The sequence below is a fragment of the Mauremys reevesii genome, linkage group 5, assembly GCF_016161935.1.
Source record: "Mauremys reevesii isolate NIE-2019 linkage group 5, ASM1616193v1, whole genome shotgun sequence".
In the NCBI taxonomy this organism is placed as follows: Eukaryota; Metazoa; Chordata; order Testudines; family Geoemydidae; genus Mauremys; species Mauremys reevesii.
This window is the reverse complement of record NC_052627.1, coordinates 12109809-12134448: the sequence shown is the minus strand read 5'-3', so window position 1 is coordinate 12134448 and position 24640 is coordinate 12109809. Positions and strand designations below refer to the sequence as shown.

Genomic DNA, 24640 nt, shown 5'->3' with positions numbered 1-24640 from the left:
GTCACATGGCTGTGGGTAAAATACCTTCCTAGATGGCCCTGAAATTAGTTCGTTATCCTTCCAATCACGCTCCTTGTGAATGGATTAAATATAAAAGATGTACATCATCGCCGTGTAGTTAGATCAGTGTAACTGGTGGGTTTCTATAACTCATTATTATTTTTTTATTATTAATATGACTATCCCTTTATATTGTTTTGTCTTATCATGTGGCTGGTTAAGAAGACATTCAACTCTTGAGTTTCCCTGAGCATTTCTTTGATTGGATATTCTGGGAGGGTTAGTAGAGTTAGCTCCTACTTTTCTCTGTACATTGATTTTGAACACCTGAAATCCTGGCCCCACTGAAATCAAGGTCAAAACTCCAAATCGACTTCAATGGGGCCAGGTGTTTTGACCCTCTCTTTGTAGGATATAGTCTTAGTCTTATTCTCTGGCATTTTTTTTTCCTCCACACCCTAACCAGGATTTTTCCTCTAACACAATAGTCCTCTGTAGTGTCCTCAATGTCTGTTGGATCTCCTCATGCATAGTAAGGTATTTTCAGGGCTTGGTCAAAAGCAAAATCCTATGACTCCTTTTTTGTAAACTTTGTCTAAAAGTTACTAGTATGGTGGACAGTTATCAGATGAACAGACTTGTTCCCGGTCACCCTGGGGCCAAGTTCTGAGGAGTGTGAGTTGTAATGGAGAGACTGAGACAGTAGTGGGCAAGTGGAAAGCATCTGCCCCTGGCTGACTCCGCATGGCCTGCGGCAAGGTTCTCTACAGGGCCACACCACCCCTGGGTTCCCTCCCTTTCTATCATCTCACTGCTAGTACTCTGAAAGGAGTATGCTCAGGCCTACAAGCTTAGACCTACGCTGCCCTCGAAAAGATTTGCCAGTATAGCTGAACTGGCAATGCTACACTGCCAAACGAGTCTAGTGTAGATGCACCTTATACCGGCAAAAGAGGGCTGTTGTCAGTGTAGCTTATACTGGTTCCCTGAACAAAATTAGCTATGCTGACATGAGGACTTGTTTGCCAGGACAACTGAACCTACACTTTTCAGAGTGGTAGCCGTGTTCATCTCTATCAGCAAAAACAACGAGGAGTTCTTGTGGCACCTTAGAGACTAACAAATGTATTTGGGCATAAGCTTTCATGGGCTAGACCCCACTTCATCAGATGCATGGAGTCGAAAATACAGGAGCAGGTATAAATGCATGAAAAGATGTGAGTTGCTTTACCAAGTGTGAGCTCAGTCTAATGAGACAATTCAATTGACAGCAGGATTCCAAGGGAGGAAAAATAACTTTGGAAGTGGTAATGTGTGGCCCATTTCAGACAGTTGGCAATAAGGTGTGACTAACAGTGAGGGAAATTAGTATTGGGGAAATTAGGTTTAGGTTTTGTAATGACCCAACCACTCCCAGTCTTTATTCAGGCCTAATCTGATGGTGTCCAGTTTGCAAATTAATTCCAGTTCTGCAGTTTCACATTGGAGTCTGTTTCTGAAGTTTTTTTGTTGAAGAATTGCCACTTTTAGGTCTGTTAGTGAGTGACCAGGGAGACTGAAGTGTTCTCCTACTGGTTTGGAATGTTGTGATTCCTGATGTCAGATCTGTGTCCATTTATTCTTTTGCATAGAGACTGTCTGGTTTGGCCAATGTATATGGCAGAGGGGCATTGCTGGCACATGATGGCATATATCACATTGGTAGATGTGCAGGTGAACGAACCCTGGTGGCGTGGCTCATGTGGTTAGCTCCTATGATGGCGTCCCTTGAATAGATATGTGGACAGAGTTGGCACCGGGGTTTGTTGCAGAGTTTTGTTCCTGGGTTGGTGTTTTTGTTGAGTGGTGTGTAGTTGCCGGTGAGTATTTGCTTCAGGTTGGGGGGCTGTCTGTAAGCGAGGACTGTCCTGTCCCCCAAGGTCTGTGAGAGTGAGGGATTGTCCTTCAGGATAGGTGGTAGATCTTTAATGAGGCGCTGGAGAGGTTTCAGTTGGGGGCTGTAGGTGACGGCTAGGGATCTAACTGATAGGGATCTGTACATTGAACAGCTGCCTTTTGGATGGTACCTTTGTCTGGTTTATTTTATGCCAGTATGTGTCAGCTTTTAGTCAGGACGCATTTAGATTGCAATATGTATCAGTTCTCTGTTTGTTATATCCCTTTGTAGTATTTACTTAAGGAATTACCATAGTTCTGTGTGTCTTTCTTATTGCTGACAATGAACCATTAGGAGTCACAGCTGTCCCTTTACGGGGGTTCATTTAGCAAGGAATGGTAGATCAGCTCTTATTTTATCTCAATTGTATATTCTGTCCCAATCAAGGGCCAAGAAATGTCAACTATTTTTTGCATATAGTATATCGGGAGCTGAAGTCTATAAAGCATAACTTAGAAAATAGCTACTTTTTCCTCTCGGAATGTGGCTGGTGAACCATAGTAATGATCTGAACCACAGTGCTTAATTGAACGAAGATGGTCCATGATGGAAAGAATAGCAGAACTAAGGGCAAGCGCATCACAGTGAATCTGATTCCTACACCAGTTTGTGGCCTTCATCTTCTCCTGTGCTGGGGCAGCTGTGTGCCACTCCAGCGGTGTGCACCTGCCCTGAAAGCCTGGCTTCCCAGCAAGATCATTCCATCGCTGGGGAATTGCTAAGCGGCCCATGTAAAGCCTCCTAGCAGCTCTAGGGAGTGTTTCTGCCACTGCCTGTGAATTTTAGGCTGCTCGTACTTGCGGCGGGACACCAGCTCAGTTCAGAGCTGCTTCCAGATTGGGAGTGGGGGGGTGTGATGACGTAAAAGTGAGTGAAGCCGACTTTCCCACTCTCCCTACACAGCAGCACTCAGGGCCAGCTTTTTAAAGGCAACTAAGCGTTAGGTGCCTAATAGAGTTTTCAGAAGCACCCAGATGCCTACATCCCCGGGGAGAGGCGCAGCACAAATGTGTCTAGGAGCCTAAAGATGAAGATAGGTGCCTAGTTGGATTTTCAACAGCGCCTAATCAGGCTAACTGCCTAACTCTCCTTGAAACCAACAGAATTAGGCACCTAACCTGCTTAAGTGTATGTGAAAATCCCATTAGAAGCCTCAATACACCTGTAAATCTCGCCTGGAGTGCACCTGACTCAGCGGAGGTACACTCCTGATTGATATCAGTATAGGTGAGATCTGAATCACTTTCCTCTTCTTGAGCTACTGGGCTCTTTAAAAAGCAAACAAAAAGGTAACTGGAGAGAACATAACGCTTTACAAATTGGTTTTGTGACTCAGGCCAGTTACTTGGTTTTGCAAGACTATTTTGGGGATTATTGTTAGAGGGAGAAAACATTGGATTTCCAACATTGCAATGCAGAGCATTTTATCTTTAGCAAGATAACAAGAGTCAAGCACCTTGGCTATATCTGCCTGCAGGACAAATGACTGACATCTGAAGCGAGGTCAAGTCCATCTAGCCACTTAAAAAAAGAGAGAGGGAGAGAGCAAAGGTCTTTTGGAGACCCAGCCCATGTGTCTAAAGAATTACCGGATTTCTACATAAGTGCAGCAGTGACTACTATCAAAGCAAGGTTCAGGAAGCTGAAGAGCTGAACTAATCCAATTTCAAATATCAGAGTCAGGGCCGGATTAAGGTTATGAGGGGCCTACGGCTAATGGGAGGGTAGGGCCTAAATGTGAATGACATATTGCAAACAAAATTATGAAGTCATCAAACATTTTTTTCTACACACATTTACATATTTTTATTTCTGTAGAATTAACAAGTTTATTCTAGTCTCACGACACTCAATTCTCCAAACAGATACTTCCGAGTAAGAGGTAGCACGAATGATGCTACGCTGTCCTTCTCTTAGGTAGTGGAGTGCTCCTCTGAATGAGGACGAACACTGCAACATTAACAAACTTAATCTCAAGCCTTTCAGCTTTTGAATGACTAGGAGTTTACAAAAGAGAGCTATTCCCTGTTGTGTTCTCTGTCCCACTGAACAAAAAAGACTTCATTGAAAACCAGCATCTTAAAAGAACCATTAAGTATCTTTCAAAAGAACAATCCAGCCGAGGCTGCTGTAGTGACACCCTTGTTACACCAGGCCTGGGGTTTGTTTACAAGGCTGGTTTAGAATGAAGGGAAAGCTTCCTGTTTTGTTTACATGTGTAAATCAAGCAGAACTTGATTTTTTTTTTCCTTAAAATGCTCAGATTCTGCTTATACCAAGTGTGGAAAAGAAGATGGGACCAAAATCTATTCTTGTGTAAAAGTCTGTTCTCCCTGAAGTCAATAAGACTACACAGGTGTAACTGTCAGCAGGAATTGGCTGTGATCTCATTCTCTTCTCGAATCACACACATTCCGTGCTTACCCAACATTTTCCACTTGGGAAAGAACTTAGTTTGAGTTGGGGGGCAGAAGAATGAGGACTAACTTCAGGTTTATTAAGCTTTTAAGTTTTTTTGGAATGAAACTTAAAAGAAATCAAATGTGAGGTACTTGTATGATGGATTGAACGGCTAGAGAACCAGCATAACCGGCCTTTAGCCTATTCAGCCAGTCTTCCTATCCTAGCCTGCTAAGAAGTGGATTTAAAATCCTTGAGGGAGAAACCTACCACATTGTGTGCTGAGCTTCCTCCAGTGCTTTTGCAACCCCTTAAAAGTACAAAGCTGTGTTGGCCTGTGGAACTAGGCTGAGCATAAGGAAAGAATTTGGTTGCCTGTGCATCCAAGTACAGAAAAATACATCAAAGAAAAAAATTGGATGTCTTTGATTTTGAGTAGAGTGCAATGCAGTATTGAACACAGGGCATCATAAACCTGAAGCCCCTCGATGGAAGGCCTGTAAAAGTTAAAGGACTGGTATCCAGAATGGGAGGTTTGGTTTTGTTTTGCCTAGAAATGTGCAGGAGTTTGTTCCTTAGACATGGAAGGGGCAATCGTTCTGGCTGGAGCTGGATAGAGTGTGTGCAGGTTCTGTGCAAGCTTCTCACCTTGCCTCTCTGGTACTCCCTCTTCCCCTGCCTCCTTCTTTCCCCCCCCCACACCCCCCCCGGCACTCGCCAGCTGTCCAGAAATGGGACCCAGCATACCCAGAAGATGACAGTGATGGCACTAGGACCGAGGAGGCAGTGTCCTGGTGCCCTGCCAGCCTCAGCTGAGGAGAGGGACAGAGGGAGCTTCTTCCCTCCCTGACAGCTAAGCAGAGCTCCGGAGAAATCAGGGATGAGGGGAGCAGGGGTGGGGGACGACAGTGCCTGCTCAAACTACCCCCACGGCTGGCATGGGTTTCTGTGGTAACTGGATTTTTAGTGTCCGGTCACCAGTGTTAACTGGATCCCTGGCAGTGTGTTCCTGGAGCGCAGGGAGATGCAGCAGGCTGCCGGCTGAGCTCCTTCCAAGCCACGGGGCCTGCTTTGCCTTTCCTGCTGGCAGGAGCGCTCCAGCAGCTCCCTCCCCATCCCCAGGCCCCGGCCATGCCCCCGGCCTGACCAGACGGGCCTAAAAATAGGAGGCCCTAAGGCTATCGCCTTATGAGCCTATGGGTTAATCCAGCCCTGATCAGAGTTGGGTCTGAACCAAAAATCCCAGATCTCAATATCCCCAAATGTGGAGATGTTCAGATCCTAATTTTTCAATCTGTACCTCTCTAGTAAAAATCTCATTGTTATTGCTAATGGATGAAAATGTTACTTGATTCCCCATATAATAACTTGCATGCTACGCTGTCCAGGGCTTCCTTATATAGGGAAAGCAAGCAGAGCTTGTAGGCAGAGGTCAGGGGAAGAAATGGGAGATAAAACAGGAAGAGGAAGTAAAACCATAAAATACTAATAATCTCAATAACACTTGCATCCGACAAAGTGGGTATCACCCACGAAAGCTCTTGCCCAATACATCTGTTAGTCTATAAGGTGCCACAGGACACTCTGCTGCTTTTACAGATGCCGACTAACTCAGCTCCCCCTCTGTTACTTAAGAATCTCTTGTTTATTAAAACAGTTTTTTAAATTAAATAAATATTATGAATCAGGAATTTCAAAGCACTCTGTTAGGTTTACTTAAACAGCAGTCTAATCAGATTCCAGAGTGCTCCATTCAGCAGCCCCCCCTCATCCGCTCTGTCACCCGACTTTTAAACATAAGTGCCATGTAGAAAGGTTTTTGCGGCAATGTATAATCGCTTCAACTATTCCAGACCCTTTTAGCAGATAAAAGAACAGCAGCTTACCATGCCTCCAGTTTATTTATATGGCTATGCCTCAGAACTGATTAATGCCTGAGACGCTGCATTAAAAATGGTGATAATTTACTTTGACCAAGAAATAAGCCAAGTTGCAAATATTTGAGTCACTCTAACATCTACACTATATAAATCCCTTACTATCAAGCAGCAGGAGAAATGTATTGCATGGAAAAAAATTTCAAATTCATAAACTTAATATTTGCTTAAAGAAATGTAATGCAGGTGAGCATTTGGTTAAATATTTGATTAATTAAGAACAAAACCCTGTCACCGCCTCCCAAGCATTATGCAAGCGAAGATGTTTTGGTTCATCTAACTCACGTGAATCAGGAGCCGTGTTCATTTAGGGCCAGATACTGTCACCATTACTCACACGGAATAGTATCTTACTCCACAGGTTGTTGCATTGATTTCAGTGGGATTATTTGCAGAGTCTGATACTGGTGCTGAATCTGGCCCTTAGAAGGAAACTTGAGATGAGGTGTATCCATTGGATAACAGAGCATTGTTTCACTAGCTCAGGGGTAGGCAACCTATGGCACATGTGCCGAAGGCGGCACGTGAGCTGATTTTCAGTGGTACTGACACTGCCTGGGTCCTGGCCACCGGTCTGGGGGGGCTCTGCATTTTAATTTAATTTTAAATGAAGCTTCTTAAACATTTTAAAAAAACTTATTTACTTTACATACAACAATAGTTTAGTGATATATTATAGACTTATAGAAAGAGACCTTCTAAAACCATTAAAATTATTACTGGCACGCGAAACCTTAAATTAGAGTGAATAAATGAAGACTCAGCACAGCACTTGTGAAAGGTTGCCAACCGCTGAACTAGCTTCAAATTCCCTTTTTAATACATCTGAAAGGTTGATCCTATGTGGCTTTTTCTGTAATGTACGGTGATGGTGCTTAAAGAGATAGAAACTGCTTGTGGTAATAGCTCTTGTGTTTCCAGATGGGTGAAACCTAAGGTTTACCAACCACGGTGACAGTGCCTGAAATACTCAAGCGGTAGAACACCAATAGTTTTCCCCATCAGTCATGCATATAGGGCACTTTTATTTTTTTTTTAATTGGCCAGCCACAGACTTACATACAAACAATTCCCAAAAAAGAATCATAAAGGACACACTCTCTAGTTAGATTTTATCAATTCATATCCGCTAAGGTCAACTATGTTGAAGCCAGGCCCTCAGCTGGTGGGAATCAGTTATCTCCATTGATTTGAATGATGCTACACCAATGTACACCAGCTCAGGCTCTGTCACATAGAGAAAAAAGGTAAAAAATACAAAGCTAACCATTTTTTCTCTTCAAACATATTTAGTATAAATGCAGTTTAAAAATACTGCATACTACACTATAGAACAATTCCTGCTCCCAAGGGCAACAAATCAGTAGAGTCCTGCCTGGATACAAAGTTTGTATCTGCATCTGATCCACAAGTATGGTCCATGTTGGATATGCGGACGCAGATATCCATGGATATAAAATGAATATCCACAGATTGGCAGGGCTCTACAGATCAGGAGCGGCTTCTCAAGCAGGAGTGGCAGAAGTTGGAGCAGGGGCATGTTGGGTTTGTGCACCATTAATGCAGCACGGCTGTACAATTCCCCTTGTGTGTTGGTATGTAGGGGTAGGCTGGGGAGGTGGAGGCTAGAGTTTGATGGAACAGCCTCTGTGGGAGGGAAGGAGGCAGAAGCAGAGGATCTGGCATTACCTGGATCTTCCAGGTTTCCATCCACAGCAGCAGCAGGATACTAAGGCCATGGAGGCTATTCCAGCCATGGTTGTAGCAATCACATCTGGGTTTTTGTCTTTTCTGAAGTTCAGAGGTGTTCAAGTCTCTGGTTTTGGTTTGTCTCACTTTGTAGGAGGGCTAGCCACTAAATTTGGATCTATACCTAAGTTTGGATACAACGTGTTAGTGTGGACTGGCTTATTTCTCCAGTTATTGTTGCAAAATTTGGTCATCTCACCAATATGATACTTAACTAAAACTCTTTTAGAGCATCTGTTGCTACTGCCTTGGAATTGCTGTGACTAAATATTATTTGTTCACTCCTTTGTATCTCTGAATTTTATTGCTACTTAATACTACTATTGGGGAAAGTACAAAAATGACCTTAGACCCTCTGAATACATTGAGTTTGGTCAGTTGAGGAGGCGCAGAGTCAGAAACAGTATCGTAGTTTAGGATAAATGGAGTTTGCCCACTTCTCTTTTTGGAGAATATTAAGTTATTTTAGGTGTTTAGCCCTTTTTTACCACTACAGCACTGCTCAGAAATATTTCTAATCATGTTCCCTCAAAAACCAGTATTAGAAACCATCTGTTACTAATTCACGATAGTCCTTCTGTTCCTATGAATCCAGCAACGCTAGGCAAGTTGCTTGGATATTCAGACTGCAGTTTTCTAAAGTCCAAAGCTAAAATATTTCTGACTACTAACAATATGCCTGTCTGGAAACAAATGCTTCACTGAACCACATCAGAACCCTGATGCCAGGAATGGATCCTCTATTTACTGACTCATGGAGCTCATCTGCACTCAACAGATTTGCCCAAGAGTTCAGTAGGAGAAATGATGCTATATAGCAGTGGTTCTCAACCAGGGGTATGGAGAGGTCTTCCAGGGGGTACTTCAATTCATCTAGATATTTGCACAGTTTTACAACAGGCTACATAAAAAGCACTAGTGACATCAGTCCAAACTAAAATTTCATACACACACTCACTTGTTTATTCTGCTCTGGATGTGATACTGTAATGTAAGCACCATATTTATATACCAATTGATTAATTTTATAATTATATGGTAAAGTGAGAAAATAAGCAATGTGTCAGTAATGGTGTGGCTGTGACCCTTGGATATTTATGTCTGATTTTTGTAAGCAAGTAGTTTTTAAGTGAGGTGAAACTTGGGGAATGCAGGATGAATCAGACTCCTGAAAGAGGTGCAGTAGTCGTGAAAGGTTGAGAGCCATTGCTATAAGGAGCAGCCACCCCCACAGTCCCAACATAAATCATCCCTTTCAGAACTGTGGAGACCAAACTCCACAGCACGGTATGGGGAGGAGGTGACCAGCTCTCTGTGGGGAAAGAAGTAGTTCGGGACTATTTAGAAAAGCTGTACGAGCACAAGTCCATGGGGCCGGATGCACTGCATCCAAGGGTGCTAAAGGAGTTGGCCGATGAGATTGCAGAGCCATTGGCCATTATCTTTGAAAAATCATGGCGATCGGGGAAGGTCCCGGATGACTGGAAAAAGGCTAATGTAGTGCCCATCTTTTAAAAAGGGAAGAAGGAAGATCCAGGGAACTACAGGCCAGTCAGTCTCACCCTAGTCCCTGGAAAAATCATGGAACAGGTCCTCAAGGAATCAATTCTGAACCACTTAAAGGAGGGGAAAGTGATCAGGAACAGTCAGCATGGATTCACCAAGGGCAAGTCATGCCTGACTAACCTAATTGCCTTCTATGATGAGATAACTGGCTCTGTGGACGAGGGGAAAGCAGTGGATGTGCTATTTCTGGACTTTAGCAAAGCTTTTGATACAGTCTCCCACAGTATTCTTGCCAGCAAGTTAAAGAAGTCTGGGCTGGATGAATGGACGGTAAGGTGGATAGAAAACTGGCTAGATGGTTGGGCTCAACGGGTAGTGATCAATGGTTCCATATCTAGTTGGCAGCCGGTATCAAGTGGGGTGCCCCAAGGGTCGGTGCTGGGGCCGGTTTTATTCAATATCTTCATTAACGATCTGGAGGATGGTGTGGACTGCATCCTTAGCAAGTTTGCAGATGACACTAAACTGGGAGGAGTGGTTGATACCCTGGAGGGTAGGGATAGGATACAGAGGGACCTAGACAAATTAGAGAATTGGGCCAAAAGAAATATGATGAGGTTCAACAAGGACAAGTGCAGAGTCCTGCACTTAGGACGGAAGAATCCCATGCACTGCTACAGACTAGGGACCGAATGGCTGGGCAGCAGTTCTGCAGAAAAGGACCTAGGGGTTACGGTGGACGAAAAGCTGAATATGAGTCAACAGTGTGCCCTTGTTGCCAAGAAGGCTAATGGCATTTTGGGTTGTATAAGTAGGGGCATTTCCAGCAGATCGAGGGATGTGATCATTCCCCTCTATTCAGCACTGGTGAGGCCTCATCTGGAGTACTGTGTCCAGTTTTGGGCCCCACACTACAAGAAGGATGTGGATAAATTGGAGAGAGTCCAGCAGAGGGCAACAAAAATGATTAGGGGGCTGGAACACATGACTTATGAGGAGAGGCTGAGGGAACTGGGATTGTTTAGCCTGCAGAAGAGAAGAATGAGGGGGGATTTGATAGCTGCTTTCAACTACCTGAAAGGGGGTTCCAAAGAGGATGGATCTAGACTGTTCTCAGTGGTAGAAGATGACAGAACAAGGAGTAATGGTCTCAAGTTGCAGAGGGGGAGGTTTAGGTTGGATATTAGGAAAAACTTTTTCACTAGTAGGGTGGTGAAGCACTGGAATGGGTTACCTAGGGAGGTAGTGGAATCTCCTTCCTTAGAGGTTTTTAAAGTCAGGCTTGACAAAGCCCTGGCTGGGATGATTTAGTTGGGTTTGGTCCTGCTTTGAGCAGAGGGTTGGACTAGATGACCTCCTGAGGTCCCTTCCAACCCTGAGAGTCTATGATTCTATGATTCAAACCCCATGGAGTACCCAGAGAAGAGGGTTCGGAGTGTGCATGGCATTGAGCCACCAGAACAGATCCAGTGTGTTCTGCACCCTCTGCTCATGGAGCTTGCATTTGGCCATCATTTTGAGAAATGCCAATTTAGCCCTAACTGGGTTACTTCCACCTGCTGCAAATCTGCAGTTGAGCTCAACCTGAGTCTGGAAACTGGGCAGTGATACACAAGAACGCTCATACTGCATCTGACCAAAGGTCCATCTAACCCTGTACCCTGTCTTCTAACAGTGACCAGTGCCAGGTGCCCCAGAAGGAATGAACAGAACAGGTAACCATCAAGTGATCCATCCTGTTGCTCATTCCCAGCTTCAGGCAAACAGAGGCTAGAGACACCATCCCTGCCCATCCTGGCTAATAGCCATTGAGGGACCCATCCTCCAGGAATGTAGTTAGTTTTTTTTTTAAACCTTGATATTTTTATACCATGACCTTTTCTGATGACAAAGATCAAGCCAAGTGCCAACAACTATGAAACAGAACACAACTTTTTTTTTAAGCATATAGTTTAATGTAAAAATGATTGAATTCCAAAGTGCACAGGCATACAAAAATTGCAACATGAGCCTCAATTAATTTTGTTCAATGAATGGAAAAAATGTTAATTAATTAACATAACAAAATCCTAACGTACACAACAGCAGGAATGTGAAATATTCACAGAGATGTTTCCTTCAAGGGGAAACTGGAGGAGAACATCCGAGATTTTTCTTCTTTGGTTTCTCTTAGCGTTTTGCCTCAGCATTGGCTTGAGCTCTGTAAAGAGTGGGAGAAAAGGAACAGCTTAGAAACCTGCTCATGGAACAATTCTCACTAGTTAGAACCTGAGAACTCTTGGGGCTCTGAGCCTGCTCTCAACCATATCAGTGAAACTTCATTAACTTGGACATAGTTACTCTTGGTTCACACCAAAGGAAAATCAAGTGTGTGTGGGGGGGAACGACACCCTGGTTTTTCAGAAGCACTGAGCACCTGTGAGTCCAATTGTCTCCAGAAGGAGTTGCAGCTGCCCAGTATATGTGGCCATTATCAGTGACTTCCCCAAGCTCACACAGGAGGTCTGGGGCAGAGCAGGGAACAAGAAGAACCTAGTTCCATAATCTAACCACTAGGCCACCTTCAAGGTAGGATATGGTGATTATTTATTTACTGGATTGAGAGAGACAAGTTTGGGGAAAGATTACTATGCCCTGAGAAGAGGTCACTCTTGAGCAGTTTGAGCTAAGGAACCACCTAGTTATTCTTCTAAAATTTTTCATGAAATCCTTCTGAGAATGATGACTCACTTGTCCAAAATTGCTTTAATGATGATCTTCACCCATTGAGCAGTGGGATCCAAGCACACTTCTCTGCCGTCCTTGAGAGTAGCGCTACAAAGAAGGAAAACAAAGGTCAGGCATCTATTGACTTGATGGACTCTGTGGACTCTCATCAGGGTATCTTTCAACCTTTTAAACTACAGGCATGGTTGGTGTCAATTGATATAGTTCCATTGACTTCACTAGAGAGCTACACCATTTTACACTAGCTGAGGATCTGGCCCTACATTTGTTTGCTTTAAAATGTTCCAGGTCTGCAAAAAAAAAAAATCATCTCCCTCCCCCTATATATATGCATTCAAGTTTGTTTTTTTTAATATTGCCTGGTATCTCTCTCTCTGGACGTGTATATGTATAAAATGTCTTTGCCTGCATTGGTATTGCTTTTTACATAAAGGGCTGAATCCTGCATTCCTCTGTCGGGGAAACCACTTATGTACTCAGTGGAGAATTTTCAGTGGGAGTTTTGCCTGCAGAAGGACTGGAGGAATTGGGTTGAAAGGTTGTATTGGGTATTAATAATTTTTCCTGTCCTTCTAATGCAGGTTCTAGCACTCTATAGATATTTCCCATTATTTCCCATGGGCATTTGTATTTCCACCTCAAAGATCCTGGACACTATGAAAAGCAAAGTGCAATATCTAAAATTACATCTTTAGAAAGACTAAAAATCACGCTTAGGGAGTCTCCCTGGGTGGTGTGGGCCTGCTAGTGCTTCCCACCCCTTTGAAAACTCCTGGACCAGCACAAGGCAAAGCAGTCTCCTCCTAGTTTAGCAGCAGGTAGCATTTTGCAAAACTACTTACATGATTTCAGTGTTCTGGCAGTGAGGTCCGCTTGGGGTCAGCTTCACATCCCGAATGCTCCTGGGAGGGATGAACTTGGAATGCAAGTCGATGCACTGGCATTGGAGCTCATTCCCCTTCCTTGCCAGAGTCATCCCTGGAAAAGAACAAGAGTTGTGTCGGGTTAGCTGAGTATCTCGCCATCTATACATGTGAAGCAGAGGGCTTGGTTTTGCTTGTTGCTTGATCAGACATGCTTGCTCTGTTTTTTTCACAAGGGTCTTGGCTAAAAGGTTACCTTGGTCCTCACCTCTAAAAGCTAATTATGAAAAAGTATGGAGAGCAGTTGATGCTGCTGCAAAATAATGTTTGGATTTGTTTTTAAAGACAATTCTAAATCACCAGTTTTTCTTTTTTAAACCTGCTCTAACTTGGCCAGATTCTGATCTAGTTACAATGATGATGAGCCTAGATTTAAAATCATGTAATGGAGGCTAAGAACTGGCTCCTTGCTTTTCTTCAGTTTTGAGGACTATCTTTGATCTTGTTCTGTGCTCCTATTGCTTATTCCCCACTCCAAGTTAAACCCTCCTGTGTTTGAGACAAGCAAGAGGCGCAGATGAACATTGCAATCAGACGAACCCGCCTTTAGCCTGTCTTTAGAACCAGGGGAAAAGCAGACGGTGAGAATGAGGCAGAAGCAAAACTTTCTATAGCAAAGAGACTGTTTCCCAACATTTTCCACCAGGTGTCAGTCACTGCTCTGAAGAGCTGCTGATTTACAGCTCTCTCAAATAGGGTGACTAGACAGCAAATGTGAAAAATCGGGACGGGGGTGGAGGGAAATAGGAGCTTATATAAGAAAAAGACCCAAAAATCAGGACTGTCCCAATAAAATCAGGACATCTGGTCACCCTACTCTCAAATGAAGATTGTTTGAAAAAGTTTTAACAAGACCTCAAGTTTTTAAAAATAAGCCTAAAATGAAAATGTCTCTCCAGGCATAATATGCGCATAATTAAGCAAAGTCCTGTGAGCCCAAGGAAGGATTTTATTACCTTCTGACACCGCTGCGTAGGTTAGGAAAAGAGCCAAGACAGCAGCAACCAACTTGCCGTTCATGATGAGAGGTGAGACGAGCTTCCCTCTTGGATTCTTCTGGCTCTGTCTGCTAGGAAGGAGCAGTGAGCTCTCTTCTTGTCTCGGGAGGTTTCTGATGTCTGAGTTGTGGAACCAACCCTCTTATATACCGTCCTTGTGCGTGCGAGGCAGCACTGTGTTTAGCTTGTGTCAGGAAATTCCAAAAATGTGCAAGATGCTATTGCAAAATGAGTCACATGGCTGTGGGTAAAACCCACAGTCCTTCCAAGTTTGTTATCCTTCCAATCACGCTCCTTGTGAATGGATTAAATATAAAAGATGTAGAACATCGCCGTGTAGTTAGATCAGTGTAACTGGTGGGTTTCTATAACTCATTATTATTTTTTTATTATTAATATGACTATCCCTTTATATTCTTTTGTCTTATCATGTGGCAGGTTAAGAAGACATTCAACTCTTGAGTTTCACTGAGCATTTCTTTGATTGGATATTCTGGGAGGGTTAGTTGAGTTAGCTCCTACTTTTCTCCGTACATTGATTTTGAACACCTGAAATCCTGGCCCCATTGAAATCAAGGTCAAAACTCCAAATCGACTTCAATGGGGCCAGGAGTTTTGACCCTCTGTTTGTAGGATATAGTCTTAGTCTTATTCTCTGGCATTTTTTTCCCTCCACACCCTAACCAGGAGTTTTCCTCTAACACAATAGTGCTCTGTAGTGTTCTCAATGTCTGTTGGATCTCCTCATGCATAGTAAGGTATGTTCAGGGCTTGGTCAAAAGCAAAATCCTATGACTCTTTTTTTTGTAAACTTTGTCTATAAGTTACTGGTATGGTGGACGGTTATCAGATGGACAGACTTGTTCCCGGTCACCCTGGGGCCAAGTTCTGAGGAGTGTGAGGCGTAATGGAGAGACTGAGACAGTAGTGGGCAAGTGGAAAGCATCTGCCCCAGGCTGACTGCGCATAGCCTGAGGCAAGGTTTTCTACAGGGCCACACCACCCCTGGGTTCCCTCCATTTCTATCATCTCACTGCTAGTACTCTGACAGGAGTATGCTCAGGCCTGCAAGCTTAGACCTACGCTGCCCTCGAAAAGATTTGCCAGTATAGCTGAACTGGCAATGCTACACTGCCAAACGAGTCTAGTGTAGATGCACCTTATACCGGCAAAAGAGGGCTGTTGTCAGTGTAGCTTATACTGGTTCCCTGAACAATATTAGCTATGCTGACATGAGGACTTGTTTGCCAGGATAACTGAACCTACACTTTTCAGAGTGGGAGCCATGTTCATCTCTATCAGCAAAAACAACGAGGAGTCCTTGTGGCACCTTAGAGACTAACAAATGTATTTGGGCATAAGCTTTCATGGGCTAGACCCCACTTCATTATATGCATGGAGTGGAAAATACAGGAGCAGGTATAAATACATGAAAAGATGTGAGTTGCTTTACCAAGTGTGAGCTCAGTCTAATGAGACAATTCAATTGACAGCAGGATTCCAAAGGAGGAAAAATAACTTTGGAAGTGGTAATGTGTGGCCCATTTCAGACAGTTGGCAATAAGGTGTGAGTAACAGTGAGGGAAATTAGGTTTAGGTTTTGTAATGACCCAACCACTCCCAGTCTTTATTCAGGCCTAATCTGATGGTGTCCAGTTTGCAAATTAATTCCAGTTCTGCAGTTTCACGTTGGAGTCTGTTTCTGAAGTTTTTTTGTTGAAGAATTGCCACTTTTAGGTCTGTTAGTGAGTGACCAGGGAGACTGAAGTGTTCTCCTACTGGTTTGGAACGTTGTGATTCCTGATGTCAGATCTGTGTCCATTTATTCTTTTGCACAGAGACTGTCTGGTTTGGCCAATGTATATGGCAGAGGGGCATTGCTGGCACATGATGGCATATATCACATTGGTAGACGTGCAGGTGAATGAACCCTGGTGGCGTGGCTCATGTGGTTAGGTCCTATGATGGTGTCCCTTGAATAGATATGTGGACAGAGTTGGCACCGGGGTTTGTTGCAGGGTTTTGTTCCTGGGTTGGTGTTTTTGTTGAGTGGTGTGTAGTTGCCGGTGAGTATTTGCTTCAGGTTGGGGAGCTGTCTGTAAGCGAGTACTGGCCTGTCCCCCAAGGTCTGTGAGAGTGAGGGATTGTCCTTCAGGATAGGTTGTAGATCCTTAATGATGCGCTGGAGAGGTTTCAGTTGGGAGCTGTAGGTGACGGCTAGTGGCATTCTGTAACTTTCTTTATTGGGCCTGTCCTGTAGTAGGTGACTTCTGGGTACCCTTCTGGCTCTGTCAACCTGTTTCTTCACTTCACCAGGTGGGTATTTTACTTTTAAGAACGCTTGATAGAGATCCTGTAGGTGTCTGTCTCTGTCTGAGGGATCGAAGCAAATGTGGTTGTATCTTAGAGGTTGGCTGTAGACAGTGGATCGTGTGATGTGGTCCAGATGAAAGCTGGAGGCATGTAGGTAAGTATAGCGGTCAGTAGGTTTCCGTTATAGGGTGGTGTTTATGTGACCATCACTTATTAGCACTGTAGTGTCTAGGAAGTGGACCTCTTGTGTGGACTGGTCCAGGCTGAGGTTGATGGTGGGGTGGAAATTGTTGAAAACTTGGTGGAATTCATCAAGGGCCTCCTTCCCATGGGTTCAGATGATGAAGATGTCATCGATGTAGCACACGTAGAGTAGGGGCGTAAGGGGACGAGAGCTGAGGAAGCGTTGTTCTAAGTCAGCCATAAAAATGGTGTCATACTGTGGGACTATGCAGGTACCCATAGCAGTGCTGCTGACTTGAAGGTATACATTGTCCCCAAATGTGAAATGGTTGTGGGTGAGGACAAAGTCTCCAAGTTCAGCCTCCAGGTTTGCCGTGATGGTATCGAGGATGCTATTCCTGATGGCTTGTAGTCAATCTTTGTGTGGGATGTTGGTGTAGAGGGCTTCCACATCCATAGTGGCCAGGATGGTGTTTTCTGAAAGATCACCGATGGATTGTAGTTTCCTCAGGAAGTCAGTGGTGTCTCGAACATAGCTGGGAGTGCTGGGAGCGTAGGGCCTGAGGAGAGAGTCTACATAGCCAGATAATCCTGCTGTCAGGGTGCCAATGCCTGAGATGATAGGGCATCTACGGTTTGGGGTAGCAGATAGAATACCCCTGGTCAGGGCTCCAGGGGTGTGTCAGTGTAGATTTGTTGTGTTTCTTTAAGGACTTTCTTGAGAAGATGTTGTAGTTTCTTTAGGGCTTTTGCCAGTTTAGAAATGTTGTAAAAAATTCATTCCCCTAAGGGACTTTAGTTTCTAGTGTAGACCTGGCCTTAATCTTACATTTATTCCCAATGCCAAAGAAGCTCACAAGATCCACTCTTATGACATATTCCCAGGAGCACAAGTAATCCCACCTTTAGGATAACTGAGGTAAGTAGGTACAAACAAACACTTCTAACTGATAGGGATCTGTACATTGAACAGCTGCCTTTTTCTGGTTTATTTTATGCCAGTATGTGTCAGCTGTTAGTCAGGACGCATTTAGATTGCAATATGTATCAGTTCTCTGTTTGTTATATCCCTTTGTAGTATTTACTTAAGGAATTACCATAGTCCTGTGTGTCTTTCTTATTGCTGACAATGAACAATTAGGAGTCACAGCTGTCCCTTTACGGGGGTACATTTAGAAAAGAATGGTAGATCAGCTCTTATTTTATCTCAATTGTATATTCTGTCCCGATCAAGGGCCAAGAAATGTCAACTATTTTTTGCATGTAGTGTACCGGGAGCTGAAGTCTATAAAGTATAACTTAGAAAATAGCTATTTTTTCCTCTCGGAATGTGGCTGGTGAACCATAGTAATGATCTGAACCACAGTGCTTAATTGAACAAAGATGGTCCATGATGGAAAGAATAGCAGAACTAAGGGCAAGCGCATCACAGTGAATCTGATTCCTACACCAGTTTGTGGCCTTCATCTTCTCCTGTGCTGGGGCAGCTGTGTGCCACTCCAGCGGTGTGCACCTGCCCTGAAAGCCTGGCTTCCCAGCAAGATCATTCCATCGCTGGGGAATTGCTAAGTGGCCCATGTAAAGCCTCCTAGCAGCTCTTGGGAGGGTTTCTGCAACTGCCTGTGAATTTTAGGCTGCATGTGCTTGCGGCGAGACACCAGCTCAGTTCAGAGCTGCTTCCAGATTGGGAGTGGGGGGGTGATGACATAAAAGTGAGTGAAGCCAATTTTTCCACTCTCTCTACACAGCAGCACTCAGGGCCAGCTTTTTAAAGGCAACTAAGCGTTAGGTGCCTAATAGAATTTTCAAAAGCACCCAGATGCCTACATGCCCGGGGAGAGGCGCAGCACAAATGTGTCTAGGAGCCTAAAGATGAAGGTAGGAACCTAATTGGATTTTCAACAGTGCCTAATCAGGCTAAATGCCTAACTCTCCTTGAAACCAACAGAATTAGGCACCTAACCTGCTTAGGTGTATGTGAAAATCCCATTAGAAGCCTCAATACCCCTGTAAATCTCACCTTCAGTGCACCTGACTCAGCGGAGGTACACTCCTGATTGATATCAGTATAGGTGAGATCTGAATCAGTTTCCTCTTCTTGAGCTACTGGGCTCTTTAAAAAGCAAACAAAAAAGTAACTGGAGAGAACATAACACTTTACAAATTGGTTTTGTGACTCAGTCCAGTTACTTGGTTTTGCAAGACTATTTTGGGGATTATTGTTAGAGAGAGAAAACGTTGGATTTCCAACATTGCAATGCAGAGCATTTTATCTTTAGCAAGATAACAAGAGTCAAGCACCTTGGCTATATCTGCCTGCAGGACAAATGACTGACATCTGAAGCGAGGTCAAGTCCATCTAGCCACTTAAAAAAAAGAGATAGGGAGAGAGAAAGAGGTTCTTTTGGAGACCCAGCCCATGTATCTAGAAGAATTACCGGATTTCTACATAAGTGCAGCAGTGACAACTATCAAAGCAAGGTTCAGGAAGCTGAAGAGCTGAACTAATCCAATTTCAAATATCAGAGTCAGGGCCGGATTAAGGTTATGAGGGGCCTACGGCTAATGGGAGGGTAGGGCCTAAATGTGAATGACATATTGCAAACAAAATTATGAAGTCATCAAACATTTTTTCTACACACATTTACATATTTTTATTTCTGTAGAATTAACAAGTTTATTCTAGTCTCACGACATTCAATTCTCCAAACAGATACTTCTGAGTAAGAGGTAGCACGAATGATGCTACGCTGTCCTTCTCTTAGGTAGTGGAGTGCTCCTCTGAATGAGGACGAACACTGCAACATCCTCCATCCTGCTCCTCTTTCAACCTGGTGCTTCTCCCTTCAGCTCTCCACATGGCACAGTGCAAAGCCAAGCCCTGCAGGTGTTTTTCCCCAAGCTTGGACTCTATACCATATACCCTATCTCGCTCTGACTGCAGTCTGGGAGGCAGCCAACTTTATATTATGTAAAAGAAAACTACTCTGGTGTAAACTCCACTGGAGTAGAGGAAGTAGTAGTGGGAAAATTACATGGGGCGGCATTGTATGGTCTGTTCTAGAATGTGTGATCAGCAGCTCTGACATGAGGTTTCTTAAGCATGAGTTCTGTGTGCACCAGCCCCCTAAGGTTTGCATCTGTTTGTTTTAAGCTTTCTGTAAGAACAAGGTAACAGCTAGAAGGGACACAGATCTTTAGATGGTTGCCCAGTCAGAATATTTAGCACTGTAAAAACATTAAACAAACTTAATCTAAAGCCTTTCAGCTTTTGAATGACTAGGAGTTTACAAAAGAGAGCTATTCCCTGTTGTGTTCTCTGTCCCACTGAACAAAAAGACTTCCTTGAAAGCCAGCATCTTAAAAGAACCATTAAGTATCTTTCAAAAGAACAATCCAGCTGAGGCTGCTGTAGTGACACCCTTGTTACATCAGGCCTGGGGTTTGTTTATAAGGCTGGTGTAGAATGAAGGGAGCGCTTCCTGTTTTGTTTACATGTGTAAATCAAGCAGACCTTGCTTTTTTTTTTCCCCCTTAAAGTGCTCAGAGATTCTGCTTATACCAGGTGTGAAAAAGCAGATGGGACCAAAATATTCTTGTGCAAAAGTCTGTTCTCCCTGAAGTCAATAAGACTACACAGCGGTGTATCCTGTTATAGTGGAATGGCAAACATGTACATTGTATATCTCCCCTTTCTAATTAAAAAACCCATCACATGAGAAAAAAACCTTGTGTAATGCAAATGAAGAACTTTAATAGGGAAGTGCTAATTCTTTCCTGTTTCAAAGCAAGTGGTCATCCTGTGTGATCAGAAATCAAAGACTAAATGCACTCCTCTCTCTCTGCCAGCAAAGAAAGAGCCCATGTGGATAGCCAAACTGTCTGTTTGTTTTGCTGTGAGAAGAAGCTATAAGTACAGACACAAAAGGAAAAGTTCTTCACCTCTGGACTGTTTGTATTCTAATAGGGCAGAACAGCTGAACGAGAAGATGGAGATCCCCAGAGTTATCCTGGGTAGCCCCAAAAGACTTCTGAGAAAATGGCAGATCACAACATCTCTGCTCCCATTTGAAATTATAGACTGTGACTCACCCGTACATATATTTGTACCTGCTTTAACCTCTCAATAAGTCTCATCACCCTTTAGTTAACCTACTACAGAATTAGCTCCCTGCATTGGCTTTGGTGTGAGACTAGGATGCAACTCGAGCTGGATGAGTGACTGATCTCTTGGAACTGGTGTTATCTGAAATATTTTGTGATTTTGGGTGTAAGTGACCATTGATCACACAGCACGGCTTGCCTGGGTAGCAAGACAGACACTTCAATAAGGAGACTGTCTGTGACTCCGTTCTAAGGCTGCTGTGGTACTTTGGGAGTTCACGTTTTTTACTGGGTTAGGGGAACCTAATTATAGAACATACCACCAGGCTGGGGTGTCTGCCCTGCTTTTGCCAGGCTGCCCTGAGGCAGGCACTCGCGGTTCTGAGTCACTCCAGACACCATGACAAGGATGTCAGATGGTACAATTAAAAAAAACAACAGCAGAATTTGAATGGCCATAATGCCATTTCTGAATCTCCTCTTCTTCCTGCCCTTGAATTCTTGTCCTAGTTATATCACCTGATTTCCATCTGCAAACTCTGTAGGGCAAGGCCCCTATGTTGCACACATTTTGTAGTGTGTCTTGCATTTTAAAGCACTAGATTATAACAGCGATGCTTACAAACTATGGAAGAAATCTATTCACCTTCTAAGAAGAATTCACCAAGTCAGATAATTTGCTCCCTTTTAAAAATTGCACCAGAGCATAAATATAACAAAAGATTGTTCCAGGCATGTTCTAGGGATTAAATGGACCTTTTCATTCTGGAATTTCCATTGTATGCGCCTAATAGGTTTATTTAGTTTTTTTTAAATAAATACATGTTTTCTAAAATGTACCTGGCCTTTATTTCCATTCATTAGCATATATTACAAGGCTTGGTCTTAAATTATGAATGTAATTAAATCCTGTGAATTTGCCCAATGGCTCAGCTACACTGTCTAAATTTGCACCGGGATGGAGTTATGGGCCGGAGTGTTTAGACTGAACCTTGTATCAGCTCACTGGGAATTCTGCGCTCAGTGGTGGCTCGGTTGGGCTCTATGTTGCTTAAGTTCCATTTCAAGTGAAACAAAATGACTTGGGCAGTTGATACTTAGCAGCAGCTAAATTCTTAGGAATATTCACCCCCTCAGGAAGACAAATTTGGTTATAAGCATCAATAAGAAATAACCTTCTGTCTCTGAAATAAATATTAAAAGTATCGTTAGTAACCGCTCCATCTCAAAACATGTCCCCAGATTAAATTATGAGTTAGAACGACGATTTATCTTCTATGGAATGGGGAAAAAAGAGGATTCTTGCATAAGTCAAAATAATTTCCAGCTGGAAATAATTTCCTGATTGGATGAGCCTTTTCTTTAGAGAAGTAGGGGAAGGCACATTACAAGGTAGCGCCTCACTGAACAGATCACCTACATTGGAAAGGCACAGAGGAAGCCTGGGTCTGGTCCTATTCAGTGGAGAGAGGGAGATAAAGGCCTGGGAAAGCCTAATCCAAGGGCATTTAAGGTGAGTGAAACCACATGTGGTCTAAGTGTGCTCTCAGTTTCACCAGTGGGGTACATCAAAGGGAGTGGAGTTCAGAAGTGAGATCAGGATCAGATCCCCGCTGTCTCAGAAGGCCCGGAAACTCACCTGCAATTCCAACTCTCCCACCTACACCCCTGCTTCCGTTCTCTCTGACGCAAACACTTCTAATGCTGCACCCAGATCAGCAGAGCAACACTTTCCCTCCCTGAGCCACAAATATTTTTTCTCTAAATGACTCTGACTCCTCCATATAAGCGAGGTTGTTAACAGAACTGGCTTTGGCCAGATCCAATCTGAATAAAGGAGGGGCAAACTCTGCTTACGCATCTCAGCCCTGGCATGCAACACACCTGCTCTTCAGGCTGACTCTCTCCTGAGCAAACCACCAGTTGTGCCAAATTACAGGGTGGTTTCATAAAGTGGGTCAAGCAGCCTCCCAGGGCTTCTGACTTGAGGGGGTTGTTTTGCATTATGTAAAGTTCAATCGTTTTAGAATCCAATTAGCAGTGCCCATGGGATTGTCTCCTGAATCATTTGTTCATACACTCAGGGCAGCCAGACATTGGACTGTCCCAACAGGAACTGTGGCCTATAGACAAGCTATTCTAGCAGTCTGTGTTCATTACATCACTGGTTGGCAATGCCACGGTGTTCACTGTTCCGCTGTACTGTACATACATGTTTGATGCTAATGAATTAGGGGAACAGATTACGGAAAATCTTTGGAGCAGTGATTGTCTACTTGTCTTGAAGCAGTGATTGTCTTCAAACTGTTTGAATGACAGCCTTCTGTTGCTTGGGCCATCCTCTGGAGTGGAGTGGCTGGGTGCCCAGAGCCTCCCCGCCCCAACTCTGCATTCTTGGGCCTGTGGGTGAGAAGGCTATGGAACATGGGCAGGAGGGTAGGCGGTTAGACAGTGGATGCAGCAGGGGTCTGTGCTCTTGTTGGCTTTCCTGCAGCTCCAGCAGATGCTGCTAGAAGCCTAGTTAATTTTTGGTGCAAACACCCACTCGACTAGCCAGCAGCACACAGCAGCTGCTTCATCATGTCCGTTTGCTCCCCCATTAGCCTCAGCATCGCATCCTGCCTCCGCTCTTCTCACTCACTTAATTCTTTCTTGGCCTCTGCCACTGAAGGCCTCCATGCATTAAGCTGGGCCCTATCAGTGCAGGAGGACTGCATGAGCTCGGAAAACATGTCATCGCGAGTGCGGTTTTTTCATCTTCTAATCTGCAATAACCTCAGGGATGCAGATGATAGGGGGAGCGTAGAAACATTCTATGCTCTGTATCAGAGGGGTAGCCATGTTAGTCTGATCTCTGTAAAAAAAAAAGAATCCTATGGCACTATATAGATTAATATGTAATGAGGGGAGCATGAGGGTGAATGAATACCCACTTTGTCGAATGTTGAATAGTGTTTCCAGAGGTGTGTGTGTGTGTGTGTGTGTGTGTGTGTGTGTATATATATATATATATATAAGGCAAGAGAGGCTAAGGATAGAGAGGTTAGTTCAGGCAGGAGGATGAGGCCCTCTTCTGAGTGTGAAAGTGTGGGAAAGGAGAGAAAAAGCTTTTTGCTTTTGTAGTTGACAGAAAGATCCCCGGAGACCAGTACCCATGATTGATTGATTTGCGCACTTCCTCCCCAGCGCCACCAGGTTAGTCCAGTTTTAGCGTTTACTCAGGAGTTGGGAGGAGTACAGTTGTTGATGCCTGAGGGGACGGAGGGTCGGGTTGGTTGTGTGGACGCAGTCATTTTAAAATCATTTTAAAATCGAACTATTAACCTCGCACCTCGCCAGTGTAGACAGTGCTAAGACCAGCTCAAGGAGAAGTGTGACAGCACCCAATCAACAGACTTTGCCGGCATCAGCTAAACGACACACACGCCGTATCTCAGACTGAAGCCAGGAACTTTGACTTCAGCACCACAAAGCCCCTGCCTCTGGTAGCTAAAGAAGAGTGTTGGTCACCTGTGGTGTTCATCCTATGGATTAGGCCTTCTGGGGTTGCAGTCACGAGCGAGTGACATAGTTACACTCACTTGAGCAGGTCTGACATACAGATGGCATCAATACACAGACACACTTAGCCAATGAAATTGCAGAAATTAAAAAGGGCACCTTATAGCCTCTTGGTGCCTAGATCACAAAGACCACCAGCAATATTGACTGTATCTGCAATAAAACTGAGGCTGGACTAGTCATGGAGACTGTCCTCTCATCCCTAGAGATGGTCTTTTGAGATCAGCAAAAGGAGAAGTGTGCAGAAGCTGACCTGATCACTGGATAAAGAGAGGGCTTGGGGCTACTGGGCTAGCCATCCAG

At 43.9% G+C, this 24640-nt stretch overlaps 1 protein-coding gene across 1 annotated transcript; it reads right to left on the bottom strand.

The window, feature by feature from the left end:
* Positions 1–11460: 11460 nt before the first annotated feature.
* LOC120406411 (interleukin-8-like) lies at positions 11461–14306 on the bottom strand. Its single transcript, XM_039541260.1, has 4 exons — positions 14135–14306; positions 13098–13233; positions 12259–12342; positions 11461–11728 (listed from the first exon to the last, which is right to left on the bottom strand). Exons 1-4 carry the CDS (start codon positions 14196–14198, stop codon positions 11698–11700), a joined length of 315 nt encoding a protein of 104 aa, XP_039397194.1. The 5' UTR covers positions 14199–14306; the 3' UTR covers positions 11461–11697.
* Positions 14307–24640: the final 10334 nt, after the last annotated feature.

What these genes read in the sequence shown, in the direction of transcription:
- LOC120406411 (XM_039541260.1), bottom strand. Translation starts at nt 14,198, where the DNA reads ATGAACGGCAAGTTGGTTGCTGCTGTCTTGGCTCTTTTCCTAACCTAC. An exon ending in CTACGCAGCGGTGTCAGAAG is followed by an intron (nt 13,234 to 14,134) that starts GTAATAAAATCC and finishes GTTCTTTTCCAG; the next exon opens with GGATGACTCTGGCAAGGAAG. An exon ending in TGCCAGAACACTGAAATCAT is followed by an intron (nt 12,343 to 13,097) that starts GTAAGTAGTTTT and finishes CCTTCTTTGTAG; the next exon opens with CGCTACTCTCAAGGACGGCA.